Source organism: Myodes glareolus, chromosome 27 (genome assembly GCF_982192425.1).
Source record: "Myodes glareolus chromosome 27, mMyoGla1.1, whole genome shotgun sequence".
In the NCBI taxonomy this organism is placed as follows: domain Eukaryota; kingdom Metazoa; phylum Chordata; class Mammalia; order Rodentia; family Cricetidae; genus Myodes; species Myodes glareolus.
In genome coordinates, this window is record NC_142052.1 from 7,725,546 (window position 1) to 7,751,157 (window position 25,612).

The 25,612-nt window shown below is 41.6% G+C and overlaps 1 protein-coding gene across 2 annotated transcripts in view; it reads left to right on the plus strand.

Annotated features, from left to right (window-relative positions):
• Positions 1-25,612, plus strand: part of Elapor2 (endosome-lysosome associated apoptosis and autophagy regulator family member 2) — a 164,234-nt gene that overhangs the window by 64,462 nt on the left and 74,160 nt on the right. The window contains exons 1-2 of one of the 2 annotated variants that reach the window (XM_085684181.2): positions 16,889-17,161; positions 18,485-18,605. Coding sequence is in view for 1 of the 2 variants with exons in the window: in XM_085684180.2 (XP_085540306.2) it covers positions 18,485-18,605 (121 nt within the window). In the remaining variant the exon portion in view is untranslated. Of the gene's footprint in view, positions 1-16,888; positions 17,162-18,484; positions 18,606-25,612 lie in introns of those variants that run through there. The other variant, XM_085684180.2, reaches the window with a different exon arrangement.

Below are 25,612 nucleotides of genomic sequence, written 5' to 3' on the forward strand. Positions count from 1 at the left end.
CTGGAAAGAAAGGGACAGGAGCCCAGGAGGGCCACAAGCTGGCATACTAAGTGTCCTGGCTGGAAGCAAATGACCTCCACAGCAAGTTTTGCTTCATACGGTATAGACTGACATCAGGGATCCAATGAGGAAAGCACCAGAAACTAACAGGAACAGATAAGGAAGTTGGCAGAATGCAGAGGCATGAGAGGGACAAGGGGAAAAAATGGAGTTTTGGAATCTTGGTGGCTGTGGAAAATAAAGGGAATATTCCTTACTCTACTTTTCCACTAGTGCCTTCCATTGAATATATACAACCAAAATCTAGAAGTCAAATTGGCACAGCCTAGAGAGGTCTCACTCAGAGCAAAAGAGATCAAAGATGGGTGTGGTGAATTGCTAATGCACAGGGTAAGTGGATTTAACTTTTCTCTTGCTAATGACAGAGACATTAATCATTTATTTGCTGAGGGGAAAGCCAGATAAGAAAGCAGAATTAAAGAGGCAAGGAAGAGACAGGATAGTTCATGGAACAAGTCTGAAGATAGGAGATGTGAAGAACACACAGAGAGATACTCATTTTGCAAAGTGGAAAGGGTAGACTCCCGAAGAGGCAAACATGTAAAGGGGAATGCAGAAACGCATGTAGAAGACACACATGGAGGCATGACTACATCAGAAGGCAGACGACGTGAGAAAACTGCTGGAAGAGGTTCCATTTTCCTGTCAAGGTTGGATGCAAAACTAGTCGTTGAAAAAGAGGGAGGGGACTGGACTTTAACACAGACCTTGAAACTGGAGTTAATTTTAGAGTTCCCTGACTGAGAATGAGAAAATGAGCTGACAAGTTGTATGGACTGATTGAGAGGGGGTAGGGTCTCTCCACGGCGGGGAATTCTGAAGTCCTAAAAGCCAGTAGTCAAGGGTGAAGGACTCATAAGATGCACTAACAGCCACTGGTGTTAATAGGATACACTCTAGCTATTTGTCACTGTTAGCAGTACCTCACCCATGCTGGCAGGTCTCAGGGACCTCAAGTTTCAATGGTCATTCAGAATACCATATTTTCTCAGCTATCAAGGTACCATTTATTATGAAGGGTGCCAAAATTTTATTCTTCTGGAGGATGGAAGAAATAACCACTGCATCAAAAATGTACAGTAATTCTTTGCAACCAATGAAATGTGTCCACATGAATTTTACATGATTTCCCCCTTAATATCTCTGTGAAAGACCTGAAATATCAAGATTTTTCTAAATTATTTGTCTCTATGTGAAGCTTGCGAAGGAGCGAGCATCCTAGATCCTCCCTCCTTGCTCTCTCGAGAGACACCGTGTATCATAGTGACCTGTAGTCAACTTGCTGCTCATAGAGCACATCCGGGCTGGCCCCCACACTCTTCCCATCCACCAACCATCACCTGTCTTCCCATCTGGGTTAGACCTTACCGCATCCTGTAATTCAGCATCTGACCTTTCTTTCACAAATCCTACTGTTTGTTTCTCCAAATTCAAATGATTTGAGTTCTGATTTATAGAGAGGTGAAGTTACATCTGCTTCACATGTTGTCACAAGGATCAAATCACAAAACATACGTGAAAGAAGCCCACAAACTGCAATGCGTCTTATGACTGATTGTCCATATAGTGCATAGCCAAGGAAGGAACAGTCCATTGACACACAGTCCTCACGGTGACTATACATGTGTAGGACTAACCAACAACTATTACTATACATGTGTAGGACTAGCCACCTCGTGTTTCAAAAGTGATTCCATAGTTTAACTGTTCTTACAGCCCTGTAAGACAAAGAGAGAAGATTTTTATAACTGCATTCATTATAGATAACAACAAAAGCAAAAAAACCATAAAGCTTGGAGGTCTAGGGTGGTTTCCCTAAGGAAATAAATAGGAAAATAGGCATGCTGACCTTGGGATTAAGAGTCTCTCATACTTCTTCAATAAATCTGCATGCTTAATATTCCTGAGATGGATCTTTGAGAGCCATGGGAGAATACTAAAATCTATTTTTCACTTGTCTCACACAGGAAGGCATTTAGAAGTGTCAGCTAAAGACACAAGCAAACAGTCATTATAATTTCCTCCATTCTGAGTTGTACGTCAGTGGTTGCTTATTCTTTTTTTTTTTTTTTTTAAACCCGGTGTGACCATGTCTTATATTGTTTAGAAATCTGGATCAAGACAAGCTGTAGAAAGGAACGTCGTCTTTATTTATCTAGAGCAAACAGTTATTACTGGCACAGTAAAGGGGGCTTGATATAGAAAACATCTCTCTTTCTAAAATAAATACGCTTTGAAGAAATGAACTGCTAGCAGTGATTATTTCTGGTTGATGGGATTATGATGGAGATTTATTTTATTTATGTGTTCCCTTATTTTCTAAACTGTTCACACTGAGTAAGTATTGTTTTGGAATTGAAAAGGAAAACATTGAGGGTAACTTTGAAACCAGCATATCAAGAAAGGAGACAAAGCAGAGTAATTAGGATGCTGGGGTAGAAAATAAAGCTGTTTTGACAAATAACTCATGGTTTCTTTTCAAATTCATTTTGAGCTCATTTATTCCACAGGGACAAGGGGATAGGATGCTGAGGGGCAGAAGTGAGGGGAGAGATTGGGTTGTGTGGGCTGTTGCTGGCCAAATTTTGCTTTCTGTGAAGTTCTTATGAGGCGTCTGTTTTTTTATTCTGACTTTGGGTTATAGAGCTGAAGAGCTAGGTAGCCTTAACTCTCGATGGTAACAAAGTAGCTAGGGTGGCCATGAGTGTATGCTTTGCCGACAAACAAATTTAGGTTCTAATCTTAGTTGTGCTGTGGATTATATACAGGACCTTGGGAAACCCTTGGAACCTTTCACCATTTCCTGATCTGTAAAATTCCTGCCCTGCAGAGATGGTGGACAGCATGGGGGTTCTTGGAAGATGATGTGATCACAATGCCTGGGGAATGTGCCCAGTGGGTGGCAGCCGCCATAGTTTAGTGCAGTTGTAAGGTGTGAACTCTGAGACACTCGTGGGTGTGAATTGACTTTAGAATTCATGCACATCTGGCAGAGCTCAAAGTTGCAGGAGACTCCGGCTTAAAGGCTGGGTCCTAGGATACCTTTGCCTCACGGGGGATGATTATTATAGCGGCTTGAAACTCTTCCTTTGAGATTTCTAATACCCGTGCTGTTTTGGTGGTGTTATATGTTGGTTGCCTTTTCTCTTGAGTCCAATGTGTTTGTTCTTCATCTCTCAGATAATTTAGGATTGTGTTCTGCATATAATAAATGTTATCTTGTGAGACCAAGACTGGATCCTTTAACAGCCTGTGTAGTGTTGATTTGTTTGTTTGTTTCGCAATGGATCTGGTTGTGTTCTGACCACATGTTTTACATCTATTGTGCTGGAAATTCTAGTGTCAGTCAGTTTTCCAAAGGTGTTGGTAGTTTTTTTTTTGTGTGTGTGTGTCTGGGAAGAGGTGTTGTCTCTTCCTCGCATCCCTCGGGGCCCGGAGCAACAATGCTCACAGCTGTCCAGTTCTCCACAGTTACATATGCTACCTTGCAGATGGCTTGCAGGTGTACCTGTGTTTTAGTTACTCTTCTATCGCTGTGATAAGGCCAAGATAACTCACAGGAGGGTTGATTTGAAGCTTCTAGCTTCGGAGGGTGTGTTCATGACCGTCTTGGCAGAGACGGTCTCTGATCTCAAACCTCCTTCCCAAACACTTCCGTCACCTGGGGACCAAGCACTGAAGCAGAGGACCTCTGGAGCAGTCTTCATCCAAACTACCACAGCCTGGGACCTGCGTTTCTTCATGGGCTGAGTAGGGAGATTCTCTCCTCCATGTCTTTTTGCAGATTTTTTTTTTGTGATTTTTTTTTTTTTCCTTTTGTTCAGAGATTGGCTGGCTGTGTAGTTCCAGCCTGCGTGCCCCAACACAATCCTCCTGGACTGAAGTGAAGGAGAACCAAGGGAGAAAAAGAGCAAGGCACTTCTTCCACAGTCTGCAGGCGGGGTGCACAGTTCTAGCGCCTTCACCCCACTGACAGGTTTTCTCAAGTGTTTGTCTTCTCTGAGTGGCGGGCAAATGCGTTTCCTCAACTAGTGCTGGCCTCGGGCAGGGCTGGGGGAGGGGAAAAGCAGGGAAAAGCCACGTTCATCCCATACACATCGCTGGGTATCCCAAAGGGCTCCTTTCCTGTCTTCCAGTGACGAAAGCGGTCTGCTCTTGTAGTGTTTCCAGCCTGCACTGACCGGGTCGCCTTCTCCTTAAAGAAGAGAAAGCCAGGAAAACTCACCGTTACTGCGAGTCGTTAGAAAGCTTTGATTTTTCACTGCTGCTTTGTCTGTTGTTTTGTGGCCTCACGTTTGCATCTTAGACACAGTAAATAGAGAAGGCGTCCTGGGCTTTCTTCATCTTGGCTGGTGAATAATTCACTATAATTGGTCAGGCAACATGCTCACCTCAGGACTTGGCCAAGGGTCTCTTTCATTTCTGTGATTAATTGTCCAGGCACAACTGTACGGCATCAGAGACTAGATCCCCAAAGTGTCATGAGGGCAGGAGGCGTGCTTTTACCTGAAAAAGTGCGAAGGGGGTGCCAAGTGCACAGAATAACACATATTTACTCTTTCTATTTAGAAAGATGCCTTTTAATGAATGTTTTGAGTCTTTTTTTTCCCCTAGGAAGTATTTTTGAGAAATCCTAGGTGGATTGTGCAAAACCAAAACCAAAATTATATTGACTTGGGAGTTTCTGCCTGGGCCAGCTGAATAAAAAAGAACATAAATCACCAGTGTATTTTTATTTAGTTCACAAAATCTGCAAACAAAACATGGTTTAGCATGCTAAAATATTCAGAGTCTTTTTAATCATGTATGCTATTTCCGTCCGAGCTCGATAAGGGAAGCTCAATTTCAAGTTGGTAGCATTGACAAGAATTAGCTTTTGAATTTAAATTGCGCTTCTATAAATCCTTTCCATCTGAATTCTGCCATCACTTTACTGAATCCAAATGTGGAGTTGTCCCTTCTGGAGCCGGATTGTGAAGTCAGCGAAACATCTCTTCCAAGCCCCTTCACTTTCTTTTCCTCTTTTCTCCCCTTCTAGTAGCCCAGCATTCATCTACCTCATGGCAGAATCCTTGTGTCTGAGGGCATGGGCACAGGGTAAACTCCTCCGCATCTGCAGAACTTTTTGATCTGTGTCCTCTGACCTGTGTCCTTTGACCTGTGTCCTATGACCTAGCCTGTGCATTTAAGGCCTAGCTGGCTGGTTTACATCCACCAAAGAAACCAAGTTAGACTGAAGTGTTAGGAAATGGTAGTGGAACCAGATGCAAAGACCTGCAACCAATCACCAGGAATCCAGTCGAAGAGAGGGATAGAGAAATTTACAGAGACAGCTGAACCAAGCTCATGGAAACTCAAGAATTGGGTTGACAGTTGTGGAGCTTCCATAAATCTGAACTAGGCCCTTCATATGTGGCAATCAATTGTGAAACTTGGTCTATCTGAGGGGCCCCTGGAAGAAGGACCAGGATCTATCCCTAGCACATGAGCTTGCTTGTTAGAGCCCATTCCCTATGGTGGAATGCCATGTTCAAACCTAACTCAGAGGGGAGGAGCTTGGTCCTCCCACAACTTAATGTGCCAAACTGCATCAACTCCCCATGGAGCCCTTACCTGTTGGGAGGAGTGGATGGGCAGTGGGCTGTGGTGTGTGTGTGGGGGGGTAAGATTTGAAGGAGAACAGGAGGAGGGGTGGGAGGGAGGACCTTGGTTGGAATGTAAAGCAGTTTAAAAAAATAAATTTTAAAAAAGGAATGGGCCTTTAAACCCAGCACTCAGGAGGAAGAGGCAGGCAGATCTCTATGAGTTCAAGGCCAGCCTGGTCTACAAGAGCTAGTTCCAGGATAGGTTCCAAAAAACTACAAAGAAACCCTGCCTCAAAAACAACAACAACAACAAACAAACAAACGATAGGAATGGTAGTGGAATGGCCTTTACTGCTATGCTTTGACTCTAGCGTGTCCTGTCGTGTACTTTCATTGTAGTCAGGAGGAATACGAATAGTTTGTATGTCTTAGCAAAACCCATGAACTTAGGGAAAGAAATTGATGTGTGGAAATGCTTGAAAACACAGAAGCATAGGAGAGCCTCTAACATTGTTATATGTATTGGTCAGTTGCCTGCCTTCAACCTCAAGGGCTTGTTTGGAGGTTCCAGTAGGGATCGTAGCTCCTATACCCTCTCTATTGTGGATGGTGTCCTAGCTGACCAAACACCTTTGGAAAGGACATCTGCCTTGCCAACCAGATCAGCTTAATGAAACCTGGCAGTCACTGGGTGGTAGATGTTGCGGCCTCATTACCCTCCCATCCCGTCGTTAATCTTTCAGCGCGGATGTCGTAGCTCTTCTTCCACACATTGACTGCACAGCACACATGTCTTTAAAAGAGTTCATCCCCATTGCCTTATAGCACTTGTGCCATAAAGTGCTATAAATATTTTTATCTTTAAACATCCCTTGATATTTTTGTTTTAAAGTAGATTGTATAAAGTCTTAGTTGTATCACCATAATTTAATAGCTAGTTCTTTTGTTGCAAATGTAGATGGTTTCAAAGATTTCACTATTTTCAATAGTGTTCTAAAGCAAAATACTGTGGTTTCTTTGGGCTGTGTGCCCAGCAGTAGAATTGCTATATCATGGTTATGTATGTGTGTGTATCTATAGACGTGCAAGAACATCTATGAAACATTCATGCCCGTTTTCTTGGTGGTTATTAAATAGTTCACAGTCGCCCAAGTTTTTTCAGAAGCAAATGTGCCTTCTCCATTTTAGCCTGGTCACTTTAGAAGACTTCCATTTATGTTGTGTGAAAATGAGCTTGCACCTGGGTATAAATAAAGCATAGAGGGTTTTGGTTTCCTCCTCTGAGAAATGGTGTTTTCATGTGTTCTTGAATAATTCTCATTTGGGTGTGGCAAGGCAGCCAGCTCCATGAAGTTCCACCTTAATCCAATAACCTTCAAGAGGAAGGTGGACCCTCTCACCCTCCAGGGAATTTGATAAGGGAATTTGGGAGATGTTGTCATGTAATATAGACTAGAAGAGCGGCCCTGTGTAGTCTCTTTTGTTGCTGTTGCTCTTTGGTCTTCGTCTCATGTCATGGCCCTTTTTATTCCATGTTATGAGTAACAAGACCTTGGCATTATGTGTTCAAATAGCCTGAACTTAGCACCATATCCTAGCCAACTGAGCTAATAATCCTTGTTATGCCAAGTTCGGTTCATATCCCTGGGAAGTCTGCTATTCTGAAGATTAAGGGGATACCAGTGGATCTGGGGGAGATGGGGAGAGAGTGGGGACTGGGAAGAGTGGAGGAGGGAAACTCTTGTTGGGATGTATGTATAAGAGAAGAATAGATTTTTTTAAAAAAAATTTGAAATTGCCACCAAGGCCTCCATGGACTTTTCCAAGCTGCGATCTCTTGAATATCGACATTGTGGACAAGACAATTACAAGGAATGGATACGTGGCTGGTGTTGTGGTGCAGGAGAATTGTCTGTATTCTGTCAGTCATGTTTTAAATAAACGCTGATTGGCCAGGCAGGAGGTATAGGTGGGAAAACCAGACAGGAAGTGGAAATGATGCAAGGAGAGCAGGAGAATACTGGGGAGGAAGAAGTTGATTCTTCCCACTCCTGCCCAGATCACCGAAGCAGCAGGATGTGAGCTGCCCCACTGAAAAAGGTACTGAGCCACATGGCTAACATAGATCAGAAAAATGGGTTAATCAAGATGTGAGAGTTAGGTAGTAAGTAGCTTGACCTAATGGGCCGATCAGCATTATAACTTACAGAGATCTGTGTGTGATTTTTCTCTGGGACTAAACAGCTGAGGGGCCAGGGAGGACAGAAAAACCCCCAACAAACAAGCAGGCCCGCTCATGTTACGGTGTTGCTGTCTCTGAAGAGGTCTCTCAAGACATGGGGTAGGAATAGAGTAGGAAGGGGTAGAACTGAGGGTCCAGCTTAGTGGTAGAGAACTTGACAAGACTGTGCAAATCTGTGGGTTTGATTCCCAACACAGGGAGGGAAGGGAAGAGGAGGGGAGGGGAGGGGAGGGGAGAAGAGGGGAGAAGAGAAGCCTGGAAGAAAGGAAGGAAGGAAAGAAAACATGGGTCTCCTTAGTTTACACTCTTGTCCTTGATCCTATTAATGTTAGGAATAGATCCTGTTAAACAGTGATTTGCTTTTGAATAGATTCCCATGTGCTAATGAAAGTTACAGGTGGAGAACCTTCTAGGCAGAAAAAAATTACTATGCTCGAACCTGCAGGCAAGGAGGCGTATGATGTATTTGATCCTGCAGTTTCAGTGCATCATGTACGGAAAAAAAAAGGCTTAGAAATGAAATTTAGAGAGGATAGAAAATGATGAAAAATAAAACCATGAAGCTATGCTGATTAAGGGTCTTAGTTCCAGGCCCGAGGAAAATCATTGCTAGGTTTAGGCAGGGATGAGACACATAATGAGAAGCTTGCTCTGCAGCTGACTGTGGAGTGTGGCAGGTGGATGTGAGCGGAAGCGGGGCTATCCAGGTCTCGGAAAGGATGACGGAAAGAAGGGTGTGGCCTGTGGGTGACCTTGCCTCAGTCCAGGGCCGTGTTATGTGGTATGAATAAATCCTAGTGAGAAAAGAGAGGGCTGTTTTTTGAGATAGGGTCCTGAAAAGGTTGCCAGTGTTATTATCACTGACAACACTGCTATCTTGTATATAGAATTACATTTCAGCTAATCTCAATCAAAATAAGTAAGTGTACAATCATTGCAATGTAGCAAATGCAAGTAAGGAAAGTCACTCTGAAAGCTCACTTGGGAGAGCCAGAAGATGGTTCTCCCAGCTCTGTGGTGAGGACCCGGCGGGAAGCACACGGAGGCTGCTGCAGCCGTCTGGACTTGTGCTCCTGTGAGGGGAAACTGCCCCTGTGGTGGAGCTCAGCAGTTCAGGGGGTGCCTTCCCCATCTTCTGTTGTACCTGCTGTCTGCTTCTTTAGGCTCCCTAGTTCTACGTGCTTAGTGGAAACAACCTGTCTGCCTGTGGAGGAAACGCTGTGGAGCCTATATTCCTAAACAGTTTTCAGCCTGCTTTTCTGATTCCAGATCTATTCCTCACCTCCGATTCCTGCAGCATTTGGTGCTCTCTGTTCTGAGGCTTCAACTGTCTTCTTCTCACAGCCTTGTTAGCCTTTGGCTTCTAGATTTTCTTGCGTTGATGAGTAATTCAGTGCTTACCTAATTCTTTTTAGTATTTGTTGATACCTTTATCTATTGCCATTTCCATATTTTTTTTTGCTTACAGTATTACACTTATGTATTACATTGAATTCCCATTAGAAATGAATTCATTCTTCTGCAGGTATGAGGGGAGCAGGTCCAAACAAATTAAGTTAATGCAATTAAGTAGCACAGTCTTAAGGGCATTTTTAATAATAAAAGTTTTATTTATTTTTATCTTATGTGTATGAGTGTTTAGCTTCATTTATGTGTGTGTGTCCCAGGCGCGTGCCTGGTTCACACAAAGGCTGGAAAAGGCTATCAGATCTGCTGGAACCAGAGTCACAGGTGATTGTGAGCCACCATGTGGGTGCTAGGAACCAAAATGGGGTTTCCTGCAAGAACAGTAGTACTCTGAACTGCAGAGCCATTTCTCCAATCCTTAGGTTTTAAAACAGAAAGGAGGCTATAGCTTTGTGTTCCTTAGCATCTGCTATGAAAGTGATTGATGTTATAGATAGCCTAACTATCAGTTTCTCGAGGAAACTGAAAAATCCCATGACTAAACACAACTTAAAATGCTTCTTTAGACTTTAGTGTCCCTATGGGTGGTCTTGTTTTCAAATACTCATCTTTTGAGGATTTGCCTGGTGGCACACAGTTACTGAAATAATCGGTTTCCCTTCATTAAGACCATAAAGACTCTAACAAGTGAAACATAGCTTTTGCTTCTTATGTCTTAAGGGGAGCCTTGACAAGTTACCTGGGACCTTACAGTTAGTGATTTAAGAGACAAACAAGATGGGAATCTAGATCTGTTCCCCTCTGCACCTAGACCCTTGCTAAATGGACCACAGGAGGCCCATCATGCAAGCTCTTGGTCTTGTAAGAAAGGAACCCCATGCCCTCTCCTTCACATTCAGATGTAAGCTCCCTGGGAGCAGATGCTTGACAGTCTTGTTTCCGGTTGTATCTCTGTCGTTTACACAGTGGCTCATGTTAGATGCTCAATAAAGCTGTATCGAATTAAAAGAAAAATAATCGTGAACTGTTGAGACTTGTTTAGGGAGGCAGCCATCAAAGTCAGGTTCAAGACATAACCTTGTCGAAAATATTTTCTAAAAAAAAAATTATTGTATTCACAGATGAAAAGGATGTGTTCCAAATAGATTAGATATATGTTACTTTACTTAGCAATAGGTTTCTATGGCAACATCATGTTCCTTTTATAAAAAAAATCTGAAAATAAATATTTCTGAGCAGTCTAACGGAGCTCATATTCTTGCTAACGCAGACTGATGAAGCGCCTCTCAGTTGTACAAGCATTGAATGCTGGCAGGCTCTAGTCTTTTTTGCCTTGTTAGCTGAGGTCTGCTCACTCATTGGAACTGGAGTTGAAGTTCTTGTGCTGGGCACTACGGTCTCACATTTTCCCCCTTTCACTGTCTAAGTGTGCCAGGTGCTTGCTGAACACTTCCATTAAAGGGCTCTTTGGGACTGGCAGTCTCATTAAACAATGAAACTCTCAATGTTCTGCATGAAAATTCAGATGAGGAACTTTACGTGAAGACAGGAAGCCGAGAAAATAAATTACACGCACTTCTTTTTGCCCCATCTCTTGTGTTTTTACAACTGTCGATCTTTTTCTCTTATTCAAAGTCCGAGAACTGCCTCTGCCATGTATTTATTTTGCACATGTGTATGTTTGTGGTATGTTCACATGAACATGTGTAGTCACGTGTGAGGGTGTGCACTCGTGTGCCTATATGTGCATACCAGGCTGTCATCCGATTTTTCTCTCGTTTGTTCTTTATTTTACCGGGACGTGATCTCTCTCTGAAGCGGGAGCTTGCTGATTTGGCCAGTCCAGCTTCCTAGTCTTCCTCTTACTCCCAGGGACCCTGTCTCATGGCTGCCTGACTTTTATGTTGTTATTGGGGAGCTTAGTTCTGATTCTCGAGCTTGCATGGTGAGTGTTTTAGACCCTGATCATTCTCCGAGACCTCTTTGCTGATTTATTTATTTTGAACTAGAAAGTGTGGTCTCTGCTGTATCTTTCCTTTAGGGGCAATTCTGAAATTGCTTACAGAGAATAGAGAGAGAAAGTGAGGAGCTAATCTCCTCATTTTGGTTCATTGATATGAACAAATCTCATAGTAACAGCCGTATTCGGTCATTTGTCCTTCATTCTCCCCCGCCCCCGTCCATTAATCCGCTGTAGGTTAATGCAGTTCACAGCGCACCTTCAGGCCTTTTGTCTTCAGATTTGACACCCTGCTTATGATACCCGTCAAGCTAGGCACTCACGAAGGAATGAGTGAGAGTTTGCACACTTGCGTGTTTCCCTGTCTTCCAGGTTCTCTTCTCCCTGCCTTTTCAAGCTGTCTGACTCACAAGGACATCCCGTAACTCTGAAATCATGATCTCACGGGGTCGGTGTTTTGTAAACTTGGCCAACATACTCTGTCAAATACAGTTGTAAACATTAGAAATTCTTATCTTTCTAGAAATGTTGGCCTTGAAAATGGAAGTTACCCGAGTCCTAAGGAATGGGTGTTTGACAGAATGCTTAAGGAAAAATTGGCTTCGGTGAATTTTATTGAGCAGTGGTATGACACTGTACCTTCTGGGCAGTTAAGGGATTTTTCACAGGTAATTCTGATCAGATAGAGCATTTACTTGCACACTGATCTCAGTGCTGTGCTTGCGCTTGAAACCTTTCTTTTTTATGGTTTCCTGGAAGGAGTGTGTGTGTGTATGTGTGTGTGTGTGTTTGTGTGTGTATGTGTATCTAGAATAATGACAAAACCATAAGCTTATTGAGAAGATAATGTTAAATCTTCCATGTAACTTTTAGGGCTGTAAAACTTATTTAATAATTAAATGTCAGGTAGTAAATCTAGTACAATATATATAGTATTAAAATCCATATAGATTATTGTATAAACTATTATATATAGTGACATATATAACAAAACTATCATATATACATAAATATTATATATATGTGATAAATGTTGTTGTCTTCTTGAATTTAGATCTTGGAGTCTTGTCAGCATCCATATGTTGTAAACTCGGTCACCAAGTTGGTACCCTTGAGAAGTGAAGTAACCTTTAGGAAGTGGAGTCTGGAAGGTGGTCCTTAGTCATTGGAGCTATTCCTTTGAAGGTTATGATGGAACCTGGCCTGTTCTCTCTCTATTGCTTGCTGCTGCTTTGGTGTGCCACCATCTACTCCTACTGTGACATCCTACCTCACCATGAGCCCAAAACGATGGTGCCAATTCATCACAGACCAGAGCCTTCAGTACTAGGGGCCCAGATGAATTCTTTTTTTATGAGTTAACTATCTTGGGGTAGGGAGATGGCTCATTGGGTAAGCGTGTTTGCAGTGAGGACAAGAGGACATGAGGCAAAAGCTATGTGTGACTGCATGTGTGTTAGTTTAGTATGGGGGCATGGAAACAGGTGAACCCCAGGAGTGCGCTGGCCAGTCAGCCCACCCAGAGGGCAAATTTCCTGGTCAGTGATTGACCCTGTTTCCAATAATAAGGTAGAGAGTGAGCGAAGAAGGTGTTAGACATACTCCTTTAGCTTAAGCATGTGGGTGCGCGGGTGCACATATGTGTGCATATTTGTGTACATACATCATAAGCAAACAAGTTAATCATCTGAACTTTCATTATGGCACTGAAGGTTGACTATCACAATATCTATTTAAAAGTAATGCAAGCATGTTTTCAATATGTCAGCATTATTTTTATCTGAGATTTATTAGAAATCACGTATGTAGCCTATGTATACAAACTCTTAAATGTTTTACCCAGTTTGAACAATGACACCCAAAGTTTACAGTGAACACTTTGAGGAATTTTGTGATGACTTAATTTGGGGAGATACCGTGGGAATCAAATGTCTGTTGAGTATATCTTACATTTGTGTTTTTCATGTAACACGAACCAATTTGCACTTATTTGAGGGCCTAAGCCTCTACCTTGCCTTGTGACACATGTATGGTGTGTGCGGGGAGGGTCCTGTTTTCTGTGGAAGGATGATTTTCTCTCTTTAATTTGATGTCCTATTTCATTTGGGCTGTTGTTTCAGTCTAAGATTTCCCAGGATCTCAGAGCCCTGTACTGTGCTGGGGACTGTATTCCCCATGTCCCCATGTTCCCATGCTATAGTACCCTGTGCTTTGCAGACACGATGTACCTACACGTATGTGTGGGTATAGCCTGAGCATTGGAGCAATGTGCGTTCTTGCTCTAGGTTTTGGATAGCAGCCTGTGGCCTGTGAGTAGGCTCGGTGACTCACAGTGTAGTGATACACTATCAGGAGGCCTGAAATTTTGGAAAATTTGTCAAGAAATTTTCCCTCGTCAGGTAAAATTATGAAGTGTGTTGAAACAGGCAGAGAAGACTAGCGAGTGTACCTTTCTGAGTGATGGGTTTTCAGAGGCCCGGAACCTTCCTCTGTCACTAAAAGATTTCATAATGAGTTACAGAAATGCATCCCCTACCCAGAAATGAGACTGTTTGCCTTTAGAATGCAACTGATTATTATTATCTTCTGTATTTTTAGCACTTTGCATAAGTAAATGCCTTTCACTTTCCTGGTTACCTATTTTTGTATGCTCCTTGAATTCTCCTTTGAACTGGTAGCAATACTTTATGGCTTTGACTTGCTAGTTAGTCATAAACCTTTTGCATGCATTAATTTTGTATTTGCATGAAAAATGCTTTTATCTCTTTTAAAAATTTCCGTTTACTTCTAGGGCATTTTAAAGATTTTTATATTTTTATTTTATGTGTATATATGAGTGCCTGCTTATATGTATTGGACCATGTGCCTGCTTGATGCCCAAGGAGGCTGGAAGAGGGTGCTGGATCCCCTGAAACTGGAGTATTTACATGGTTGTGAGATACCATGTGGGTGCTGGGGCCAAACTCTGGTCTTCTGGAAGTGTAATCCATGCTCTTAACCTCTGAGCCATTTCTCCAGTACCCAGAAACTCAGGACTGGTTCTAGTGACCTGTGCTTATCAAGTAGTTGGGGTTCTGTAATGTTTCTATTAATGTGAACATTTATGGACTGAGATCCTCATTATTCAGTTTTCTGAATGGAATTTGGAGGGTTATATATAATTTTTTTTCAATAATCTTACTACACCATACCACTTTTAGATAATTTGATGGATTTGAGGACTGGACTTTTAAAATTGTTATGCGTTCACATGAAATGGTCTATTAAATAATTTGAAAAAAAAATCCATCTAGTTTAGACTGCAGTTGAAATTCTCAAGGACCAAGCGCTGCAAGAGGTTGCGTTTCAATATTTTTAAATTACAAAGAAACACATTACGCTGCCTGCTGGAATCCTCAGAATTTGGTAAGAACAGTATCTATAAAACTTTAGAATTGTTGGGTGCTGTAGAGGTGGCAGATAGAGGGAAATAGTCATAGGAAACTCAGTTAGCGTATTGTATCCAACTTTACAGTTCGAAGACAAGCCGCTATTTCCTGGTACTAACTACTGTTCTCGTCTCATGGCTGGCAGCCTGAGTCAGTGAGAGCCCTCCCTGTTCTAGTCAAAGGCCTTGCTGCCTAGGAAATTCATGTCCTACTTCATAGCATTATTATTTTGCAAGGATGGTGAGAAATAACTTAAATTTTAGACATAGAGGTTAGGATATTCTCTCTGGGATATGGAAATAAGAAAGTCATCTGAATACAAATAGCGGGAACCAGAGAAATATTAAAGTCATTATGCAAATACCTGGCCACTCTGGGCTAGACTCCATGGCTATCACAGAGATAGTCTCTCAAGTAAAGCAAAAGCAAACACAAAAGCAAGATTCTCAGACTGTAATTCTTAGAACCAGTAAACATTGCCTTACATGAAAGACAAATCATGCAAATTGAAATGCTTGAGATAGAGCATGGATGTTAAGCTCAAAGGCAATCACAGGAAGAGGCAGTGTCCCCACAAAGCAGGGGCTAGAGTGCTCCAGACACAAGCCAGGAATGCTGGATGCCAACCCACGCTGGAAAAAGGTAGGAATGGATTTTCTTCTCTAGCTTCCCCTGGAAATACCACCTTGCAATACTGTCACAGGATGGCAGGAGAGTCCTTCACACTAGCCAATAAAAGAGAGACAAGAAGCAAGCAGTAACTTTAGTGTTGACAACCCCAAGTTCCAGAACCTGGGAAAACAAGCTTCTAGATCCAGAGGCTTATAGCTCTAAGCCTTGGATAAAAGAGGCTTATGGCTTCAAGCTTTCGGAGCTGGAGGCTTATTGCTCTTCGTGGTCAAGTTGAGATGTTTTGCTTTGGGCTCAGAGTGCCAGTACCTACTGGCTAGAGTTGCAGTCCCTGAACTCTGGCTATACCTGAACCTTCAACTTTGGTAGTACTTTCAGACTCTTTTAGTGACCAGGACCAGCCGACTCATAACCTTAATTCCACTCCTTGTCTCTTGACCCCTTGGGTGCTGCAGTCTTAGCTTCTTATGATTTCTGCCCCCAACTGCTCTCTGGAGTTTTTCAGTTGTCTCCTAATCTAACAGTGTATAGCTTTGGGTCCAGGGCACCCAGCTCTTTCTGGCTGTCTGGAATTTTTCATGTTCTCCTCACTGCCACTGCTGCTACCCAGGATGGAGACCCCAGGGTCTTGTCTGCTCCTTGGATAGCCACCCAACATGTTCCACTCGTGATCAAGGCAAGTATGCAAAGAGGCATTTGGGAGAAGCTTTTATTGTCCTAATATTGAATACCGGTGTGTAGGGCACAGGAGAAAAGGGTCCTAGACAAGCCCAAAGGGGTGGGAAACAGCCTACCTATATAGTCAGAAGAAAGGCACAGCATCCTGGTGCTCAATTATAATTCTGCCAGTTACAGCCATGCATAAAGCTTGACTGCACAAAGCATGAATAGGGATGTTCAATCAGAAACCTCAGATAGGTTAGCCTCCTTTCTGTCAATCATAAGCATTTTTCTTTGTCTCCACTGGTGGTGGTCTTGCTGGTCCCCAACTTTCACAGGTCTGTGATTAATAAAACCTTGCAGAATAATTGCCAGTAGGCAACTCTGGAGCCCCAGTAGCAGGGTACAACTCTTAGAAGACAAGAAATAGTATTGTCTGAAGTATAAGTGACCATGACTTAGGAACACAAAGTTACCCCAAGTTCCATGTTCCAGTGTGGTAACAGTTTTTTGAAGGTATAAATCAGGGCATTTTGAAGACTCATTGCTGGAAGCACTAGACAGCCACATTAGGGCAAAGTGGAGTAAACTCTGCCATAGTCTTTGGATGCTAGATGATAGCATTTGTCACACTTTGGTTGGCTGGAAACTAGGAGTATATTTCAAAGGATTTACCTAATGATTACCTTAGGTGTTGGGTTAGGTTGAGGAAGACAATAGGTACCTCTTAATGGGCTAAAGCTACCTTAAGAACAGTTTGACTCTTGAGTTTCAGTGTTCTGCCTTTCCACATCCTTGAAGTAGCAACAAGCTTGCAAACCTGGCCCCAGCCTTCTGCTTCAGACAGCCTCCACAAGGGAGCATCCGACAGCTCCCACTCAAGGGCTGACTTGCCAAGACAAGAGAGGGTTGTTCCTCCGCTAAAGGAAAGCTCTACAATATTAAAGGATGCTTTTATGACTTAGAAAATTAACCTTGGAAGTGTTCCACCCATGGCCAAAATGGAACTATGTCTGTCCGATGTGCCTGACTTTGGTCAGACCCATGATTACTGCCCTGGGACGGAATGCCTACAGAGCTATGGGGAAAATCCATTACGGCTGTAGCGATCTGTTACCGCTGCCATGGAAATTACTGAACAGTTTTTTGATCTTTACCTGAGGAAGTTCTGCCAAGCAAAAAGCTGAAGGTGAGAACGTGGCTTTAGAATTGTGTGATGGGTCAAATCTGGAGGAATTTTGAGGAGAAAAGCCTACCTAGATTGCTTTAAGAAGATTATTGGTAGAAATAGCATGTGAAATACTCTCAGTGCATGCTCAGTAACAATGAGAAATGTAATAGAAGATGACTGCGTTGTCTTACAATGTGTAACTTAGGGCTTAGAAGGAAATTAGGAGCATTCTGTTGGAAATTTGGGGTGGGCAGACTGTCAAAAGTGTGCCCTGGATTGTTCTTATTACTTAAGTAAAGGAAGGAAGGAAGGAAAGAGATAAATTAAGAGAACTGTTAGCATAAGAGCCCAGAATTGATGATTAGGGGGAATTCTTGGCACATTCAGATTGAAGCAGATTCTAGAAGAGAAGACCAGGAGCCATGTTATTCCATTCCCAACTTCCCTGTGGCAATGTTAGTCGATAGTTCTTGTCTGTCTTTCATATAGTCAGGGAGTCTAACGAGTACGGAAAGCAGACAGTTAACATTCAGAACACTGACTTGTATCAACGAGGTAAGGATGGAGACACAGTCTACTTGCAATGTGCTTGCCTTGTAGGTATGAGGCCCTGGGTCCAGCTCTAGAGTGAGTATGGAAATGAAACTGTTATAGGGCAGATTTGGAATTCCTCTCATGGCTGAAATGCTCCAGTAACATTTTGTCCTGATTCCTCAAGTCAAGCGTTCCATATATATATATATATATATGGACGTCAACTTGAGAATTCTAAAGTGGGTCTTAACTGGGCAATTGTAATAAACGGTCTGTTTTTATGTATTGAAGGATAGCCATCTGCTGAGGGGGGTGGTGGTGTGAATTAAGCCCCAGAGAGTGGCTTTGAAAAGTCGTGGCTGTTTAGTAGTGTTTGGATGATTCGTTATTACACCTTCTGTTAAGTTTTAAGTGGTGTGAGAATTAGGCCAGTGAAAGTGATTGGCTTCTCGGAGCCACTTGAGACAGTGACAGCAGCGGATTCCCACACACCATTCTTTTCTTTCGTCTATACGTTACTCACAGCTCGAAAACCTTCAAAGGAGACATGGGAAGTGTGCTGTCGGCTTTTTAGCAGGTAACAGTGATGGTGTTGAGTGCCCTCTTTCCACCAGACCTTCAGTGCCTTCTCTGCATTGTGTGGTGTGGTTTTGACTGATGAACTGCTGACGTGGGTGGGAGGGGGGAGAGTCCAGGAGAAGGAAGAGTTTGGAAGCAGGCTTGGCGGCCATTTGGGGTGATAGAGAAAACCCAGGTCACCAGTTAGAACTGGCTCTAACAAAGGCTTGTTTTTGTGATTGTTTGCAGAAAGATTACCACTTTGAATATACAGAATGTGATAGCACTGGCTCCAGGTGGAGGGTCGCCATTCCGAATTCTGCAGTGGATTGCTCTGGCCTGCCTGACCCAGTGAGAGGCAAAGAATGCAGTATGTTGTGATTTTTTTTGACCATTTGTTTTCCAGATTAAACCATAAATTCATCATATCAGTTCTAGGTGCCATTAAAATGAATCCAAGAGACCAGGCAACAATGTATATATAGTGTTGCTATCTAGAAACACAATAGAACCTTTCTTTAACAAGTTATTAGTACTTTTTCTTTATTTTTGTTTGCTCATGCCTAGCTATGCATGCAAGTGTGCATGGAGGAGCAGGTGTGCTATAGGTTGGAGATGGAGGTCAGAGGACACCGTGGGAGAGCTGACCCTCTAGTTCCACCAAATAATTCCTGGGGATTGAACTCAGTTCGTCAGGCTTGGCAGTAGGTGACTTTACTCTTGGGTCTTTCTCAGGACCTTGTGCCCCTCTGTCTGAAGGGCTTAATAAGACATGGGCAATACTAAAGAATGTTATCTTTTAATCTAGTTATTCTATTATTCGAAATTATGGAGAGAGGGGTGACAGACTTTCTCTTTAAGTTGTAACATAAGTACTTTTAAATTTGATATAGCATGCATCACTTAGAATTCCTCTTGAAGTGATAACTTTTGAGTTGTTATTAAGGATAAGTCATATTTTTGCCATTCATCTTCACCGTGCTCCATAGATCTCTTCTCGCAATGGATTCCTTTTTATTGGCCACAGAAAAAGTTTAATTTAATAATTTTAAGTGTGACTTGTAGAGACTGTAGTATTGCTAATATTACATGCAATATCTTGTCTTCTGGAGCTTAGAAGACTTGAAATTCAGCCTCTTAAATTAATATGGAAAGATAGCCTCAAATTTATTTTTATTTATAAACTACCTTCTAAAAATATTTTAGTTTGGTTAATTTGGAGTTTATACAGTGAAATAGACCAACCGTGGCCTTGGTTTCTAGACCTGGCAGAGAAATCACTTCAATTTTCTTGTGGCCTTCCAAAAGCTATGTCTATAAAGCTTCTGTTTCCGAATGAATAAAACAGATAAGCAAGTTATTAAATGGGTGACTGATTCTCTCATCTTCATACAGTGTGTGTATTACGAGTTGGAAAAAGTTAACCTCCAGCAGTAGATCCTAGGGAGACTGAAGTAGTTCAGTGTATGAAGAAAACGTGAAAAAAAAATCACCTTGAGTTCTTGGTAACTGATTCTAAATAAATGCAGAGAAACCTGAGAATCCCAGTGGTCAGTGGATCTAGCAAGAGTCAGAAGAGACAGTGGGGTGAAGGGAGAAGGAGGGGCCTCCAGGCTAGTGTATTGACAGTGGCTGGAACACCGGACCTGTTCTCAATGAGAGCAGAGTGTCCTTAAAGGGAGACAGTCTGGGGAACAATGCTGTAATTGACTTAGCGACAATTGGTTTCCTACAAAATCTGTATTGGTTTTGTCCAGTGGTTTTTACCCTGGGGCTTAATTTCTTGGTTCCTTGTACCCAGCCTTATTTGTAGACACTGTGTAACTATTCTAAATGCTTACTCTGTGGATAGCAGGTATGCTGGTTTGGGCTAGCTCTGGCTGTCCAGGTTAAAACGTACTATGGTGGAGGACTCTACACCATGGGAATTGGAGTCATTCTAAATCAGGACTTTCTTCTCCTGGAGCTCATATTTTTAGTGTTTATCAGTTTGCTGTGAATTGCATGTGATAGTCAAGGGCTCCTAATTTTGTTACAAAACTCATGCCTAAATAGGAGTGATTTCTACTTGAATGTTGCAGAGACATCTTCCAGTCAATATTTTCATAACATTTCATAGGTAAAGTTATGATTTTGCTTCTTCAGTAAGAAAATTTTTCCAGAACTCTTAATAGTCAGGTTTCTTTTAACCATAATATACCTTGAAAATGATACTTATTTTGAAAATAATACATGATAGATTGAACATTTTTTATATCAGATTTTATCTGAAATTGTAAGTGCTCCCATATCACGCACACACATACACACACACTCACACGTACACACTTGTACATATACACACACATACACACACACATACACACACATCTTCTGGCAATTGTTGGTTTAGCCTTAGATTTCTTTGCTTCTTCATTGTTATGGTTTTTTCAAAGCTCACAATGAACTAAAAAGCACAGTTATATCATATTAGACACATTGCTTGCACATTCCCAGTCTTCAGTGGGAATTTCTATTGCTGGCTATAATGACCATTTCTTATTGTGACCTTGTGATAGACATGTCATTATCCCATCCTGTCCTTGATTATCTCTCGAATATTTGCATATGCATAATGAGGCTCCCTGGGAATGGGACTCAAGTCTAAACATCTAATTCATTTGTATTTCATGTGTATCTTATATACCTCACTTGTAATTACTTTTATAGAATAATAAAAACCGTTGCAGGAAGCAATGCTGTAGAATTTTCTCCTGTGGTATAATGTCAACAAATCTAGAAAATTCAGGTCTGGGAGAATTTTGGCTTCTCAGATTAGGAGTTTGTAAACTGTAACAATCCTCTCTTTCACTGGCAGGAAAATGGAGGCGTACAGCCGTGCAGTAACTGCTGCTAGGTCTGCCTGTAGTAGATCTAAGACTCCACTGAACATATATTTGACTCCAGAGCTAGCTTCTCTTCACTGCAGATGTGGCTAGGGTTCTTTCAACTCGGTTGTCATCTAGTAGTTGGCCTAAACAGAAAAGAAAAAACAACTAAAAAATGGAACATGGCAACCTCAAGTAAGTTACGGGAATTTACAGCAGTGGTTGTGTGGGATTGGTTTTCTCACATCCTAGTATTTCAAAACAGCAGCAAACCCAGATTTTAGCCTTTGTTGAAGCTGCTATAGATTCTTCAAGAATATATAGATCTTTTATTGTTTAAAAAGGGTCAGTAAAGGAGACCTTTCCCGAGGAATATTCATGCATCAACTGTAAACTTTCCTGAAAAAAATTGGATTAACTCCATTATACATTTGCTTTTCAGAAGCCACCTGGAATCAAGTTGCAAAGCTCTCCCAAGAGAGGCTAAGGAGCAGTCGTATATCAGCTTTTGTTATGCTGAATCCCTGGGGTATATGAGATTCCAAAGCTGCAGGGCCCTGGAAAGGCAGGGAGAGACCTCTGCTGATGATCCTGGTCTAGTCTGTGTTGTTCTTTCTGAAGTTCCCTAGTGTTGCACTGGACACCGGACACCAAGGTGATCTCATGGCTCTGTAATTCCTGCAAAAGTTCCAGTTCACTTGCTGGGAGCTTGGGTTGGTGCTTCTCCCAAGGTCTCCCAAGGTCCCCCAAGGTCTCCCAAGGTCCCCCAAGGTCTCCCAAGTTCCCCCAAGGTCTCCCAAGGTCTCCCAAGGTCTCCCAAGGTCCCCCAAGGTCTCCCAAGGTCCCCCAAGGTCTCCCAAGGTCCCCCAAGGTCCCCCAAGGTCTCCCAAGGTCTCCCAAGGTCTCCCAAGGCTCTGGTACTGAGTCTGTTATCTCTGTGCAGAATTCACCACCAGAGTCTTGCAGGTAGCATGCCATTCCTGAACCACTGTGTGCTTTATCCCAGGCTTAGACCAAGAGGCTGTAGCCCTCTCTAAGCCCTGCTACTTCTCCACTGTTAGCTCATCTTCCTCTTTTACCTTTGAGTCAGTAGGATTTCTAAAATACTTCTTAAAACTTGGGGTTCCTTTGATGGTCTTATATTGTCAAAAATAGTAGTTATCTTTGAGCACTTTTCTACTGCAACCACACGCCCTGTAGACAGGGCCTTTTGGCTTCAAACCCTTCGAACCAAGCCTTAGAAGTGAAGACTGAGGGCCTGGCTCTCCTGGGAGATGGTATGGAGAAGAGAGTTTTTTGTTTTTTTACCATTACATATTTTAAATATGTCTAAATCACTGAGGAAGAAGTGAACACATCTGTTTCTTTTATATTCTCATGCTTTTTGGTTGGGGTGGACTACATCATTTATTCCTTACTCTTTCAAATATTTCCAAACCCATAATTTCAAGAATAGCCTTAAATACATCATTTCCTAATCGAGAATGACTATTCAAGGTATTTCATTCAGAATGTAACTACCAAATCAATTTTGTCTTGTCACCTTTGCTTAATCTTGTGCTTCAGTATTGATATTATAGAAGTCATTCAATAGCACATAGAATTATATGGCACATAGAACATATGTAATCAAATACACATGCAAATATGTATATAAATATGTATCATATAAGTAATAAACACGTGTATAGTTTCCTTCTGTATTTCTCATATAGGCGCTAAGGCATTAATGCGGTTTTAATGAGATATAACTTTTATACAAGTATGCTTATATTTTGATCTTTCAGTGATTGGTTGTAAATTAATACTCATTTTTGTTGGGTGCATATTTTTCTCATGTTTCTCCCAAATCTATTTAAAGACTCAAAGATAATGATTCTTAAGGGATACTCAGCATTATATTAGACAGATATTCACTTACTTGTCGAAGCAAAGAGAAAATTGTGTGTTCATGCATGTGAGAGAAAAACAGAGAGATAGATCATAGCATAATTATAAGTGTCAGTACAATAGAAAAATGGAAAAATTATAAATATACTCAATATCTGGGCACCCAAGTATATAAAGCAAGCATTGACATATTTGAAGAGATAAATATAAGCAATACAATTATAGTAGGAGACTTTCATATCCCATTTATAGTAATGGAAGGCTGTCCTAAAAAGAAGCCACTAGGGAAGAGTAAATCTAAACAGTCCTGGTGAGAGAGAATTATCTGTATTCTGTCAATCATGTATTTTAATAAAATGCTGATTGACCAGGCAGGAAATATAGGCAGGTCAACCAGACAGGAAGTAGAGGCGGGGCAATGAGAACAGGAGAAGGCTAGGAAGGAGGAAGCCCATTCCTCCATTCCTGCCCAGACCACAGAGAAGCAAGATGTAACCTGCTCCGCTGGAAAAGGTACTGAGCCACATGGCTAACACAGAGAAGAATTATGGGTTACCGTAAGCCGGCCCTCATGTTACACAGTCCTATAGGCTGGATGGACTTAGCAGATATTTGCGGAGTGTTCTATCCTATTCAGTTACATTTAGATACACATACAGAGGCATGAGGATCTCAGCCCCTAGCTGGGAAAACACGAACCCCAGGTTCAGAGAGACACCTGATTCAAAGAAGTAAAGCAGAGACTGAAAGGGAGCACCTCATAGCTCATCTGGCTTCCATGTATGAATAAAGACGTATGTACTCCCCACAGAAACATTACATACATACATACATACATCTTTTAACAAATGAATGGAAAGCAAGATGTGGTCGTTTGTGTGTGTGTCTGTGAGGTCGAGACAGGCTGATTTCCATGAACCTGGAGCCAGTCTGGATTACACAAGCATTCCAGGGCCGCCTAAGCTACAGAGTAAGATCCTGTTTCAAAAACAGAAGCAAACAACAATAACAACAACAAAAGTTAAAAAAAATGTAGACTAGGCATACTATCCATACTGTCTTTTACAAGTTAAGAATCATGTCATTTTGGAAAGGATGGATAGTCTTGGGTGTCAATATACTCAGTGAAATTGAAGGGCACTACTGAAGCAGAAAGACAAACACTTCGTTCTTACTTGTGAAATCTAAACCAGTTGAACTAACAGAAGCAGCAAACGGAACTGGAATATGTTGGTAAAACTGCATAATGTTTCATTTGGTCAGGAAAAGCAAACACCGATTATTTGGAGTGAGAGATATGTTAATTAGCCTGATTCAATATTTTACCTGGTACATGTATATCACATAACCACTTTAAATAACATAGGTGCAATTCCATTTTGCAAATATCCACTAAATCTTAGAGAAAAACACCATGCTTGGAAACAGTAAAGTTTATTCATAAAGTTAGTTAGGCTATGATTTCAGCATTTCATGTAATTTCTTATAGATCTCTTACAGCCTTCTGGTGCTTTGATAATCACCTTTTACAGCTGATATTTAGCTTAATCTCAGTTCTGAAACTAATTTGTTTGTCCTTGAAAAAAGTACCCCACAATTTTCGTTGAGCTTCAGTTCATTCAGTGAAAAGACATTTTTGGATATTCTTCATGTTTACTGACAAGAGGATATAAAACAGTGAAAATAGTCATGCCTTCAGAGATTTTTGTTTCAGGAGAGGGAAGTAAATAAAACTACTGTAAAAGAGTAGTGAAGGGGACCTGTGTTAGGTAGGATGACCTCGCCAAGGAGGGAAGGCACTCAGGTGGAGTCAAAAGAGTGAAGCAGATGTAAACTTAAAGTTCAGAGTTATCAGTCACCAGCTGAGTAACATGGAGAACTGTTACTTTCTCATCGGTTCATGTGGGGAATATGTATTCTGATTTCAGGCTGTAATGAGATTTTAGCTCCATACATTTGGTATGAGCCATGACCTCTGAAGTGAATTCTAAAGTTCTTCTGCTTGATTATATATATATATATGTATATATATATACATATATATATACATGTACATGTATATGCATGTATATGTATGTATATAGTATAGTATGTACACACACACTATATATGCTGAGTGGGAATGGGCGTCGATTTTCCTGAGTCTTCCGTGAGGGCTGCAGGGCTAGCTTTTGAGGGTAATGTGCACAAGACAGAGATTCTGATGAATGTCATCTCCTGTGTCGTGGCAAGGACAATGAACCCTGACCCAAAGACAGTCACAGGTTCGGGAGTGGTGAGCTAAACTATATAATCTGTTTTGTCTGGAGTCATAACTACGTAGTATAGTTGAGTAGGAATTATAGTTGCAGTATTCAGAATGAATTATCTTTGTTGTATGGTGGGCACAAATTTAAATGTTAAATATTCATGACTTAAATTCTTTAGTCATCAAAACAACCAAAGGGGGGAAAGAACCAACCCAATCTTTATTGTGTCTTCTGAACCCTTTTAAACAGAAGGAGAACTGAACTGAAGCCAGGAGACACAGGCCACACTCAGAATTGAGATCTGACACTAATCATTTGAGCTCCTGAACCACCTTCTTCTCAGAATTTAAGATTTCTATTCAAATCTATTT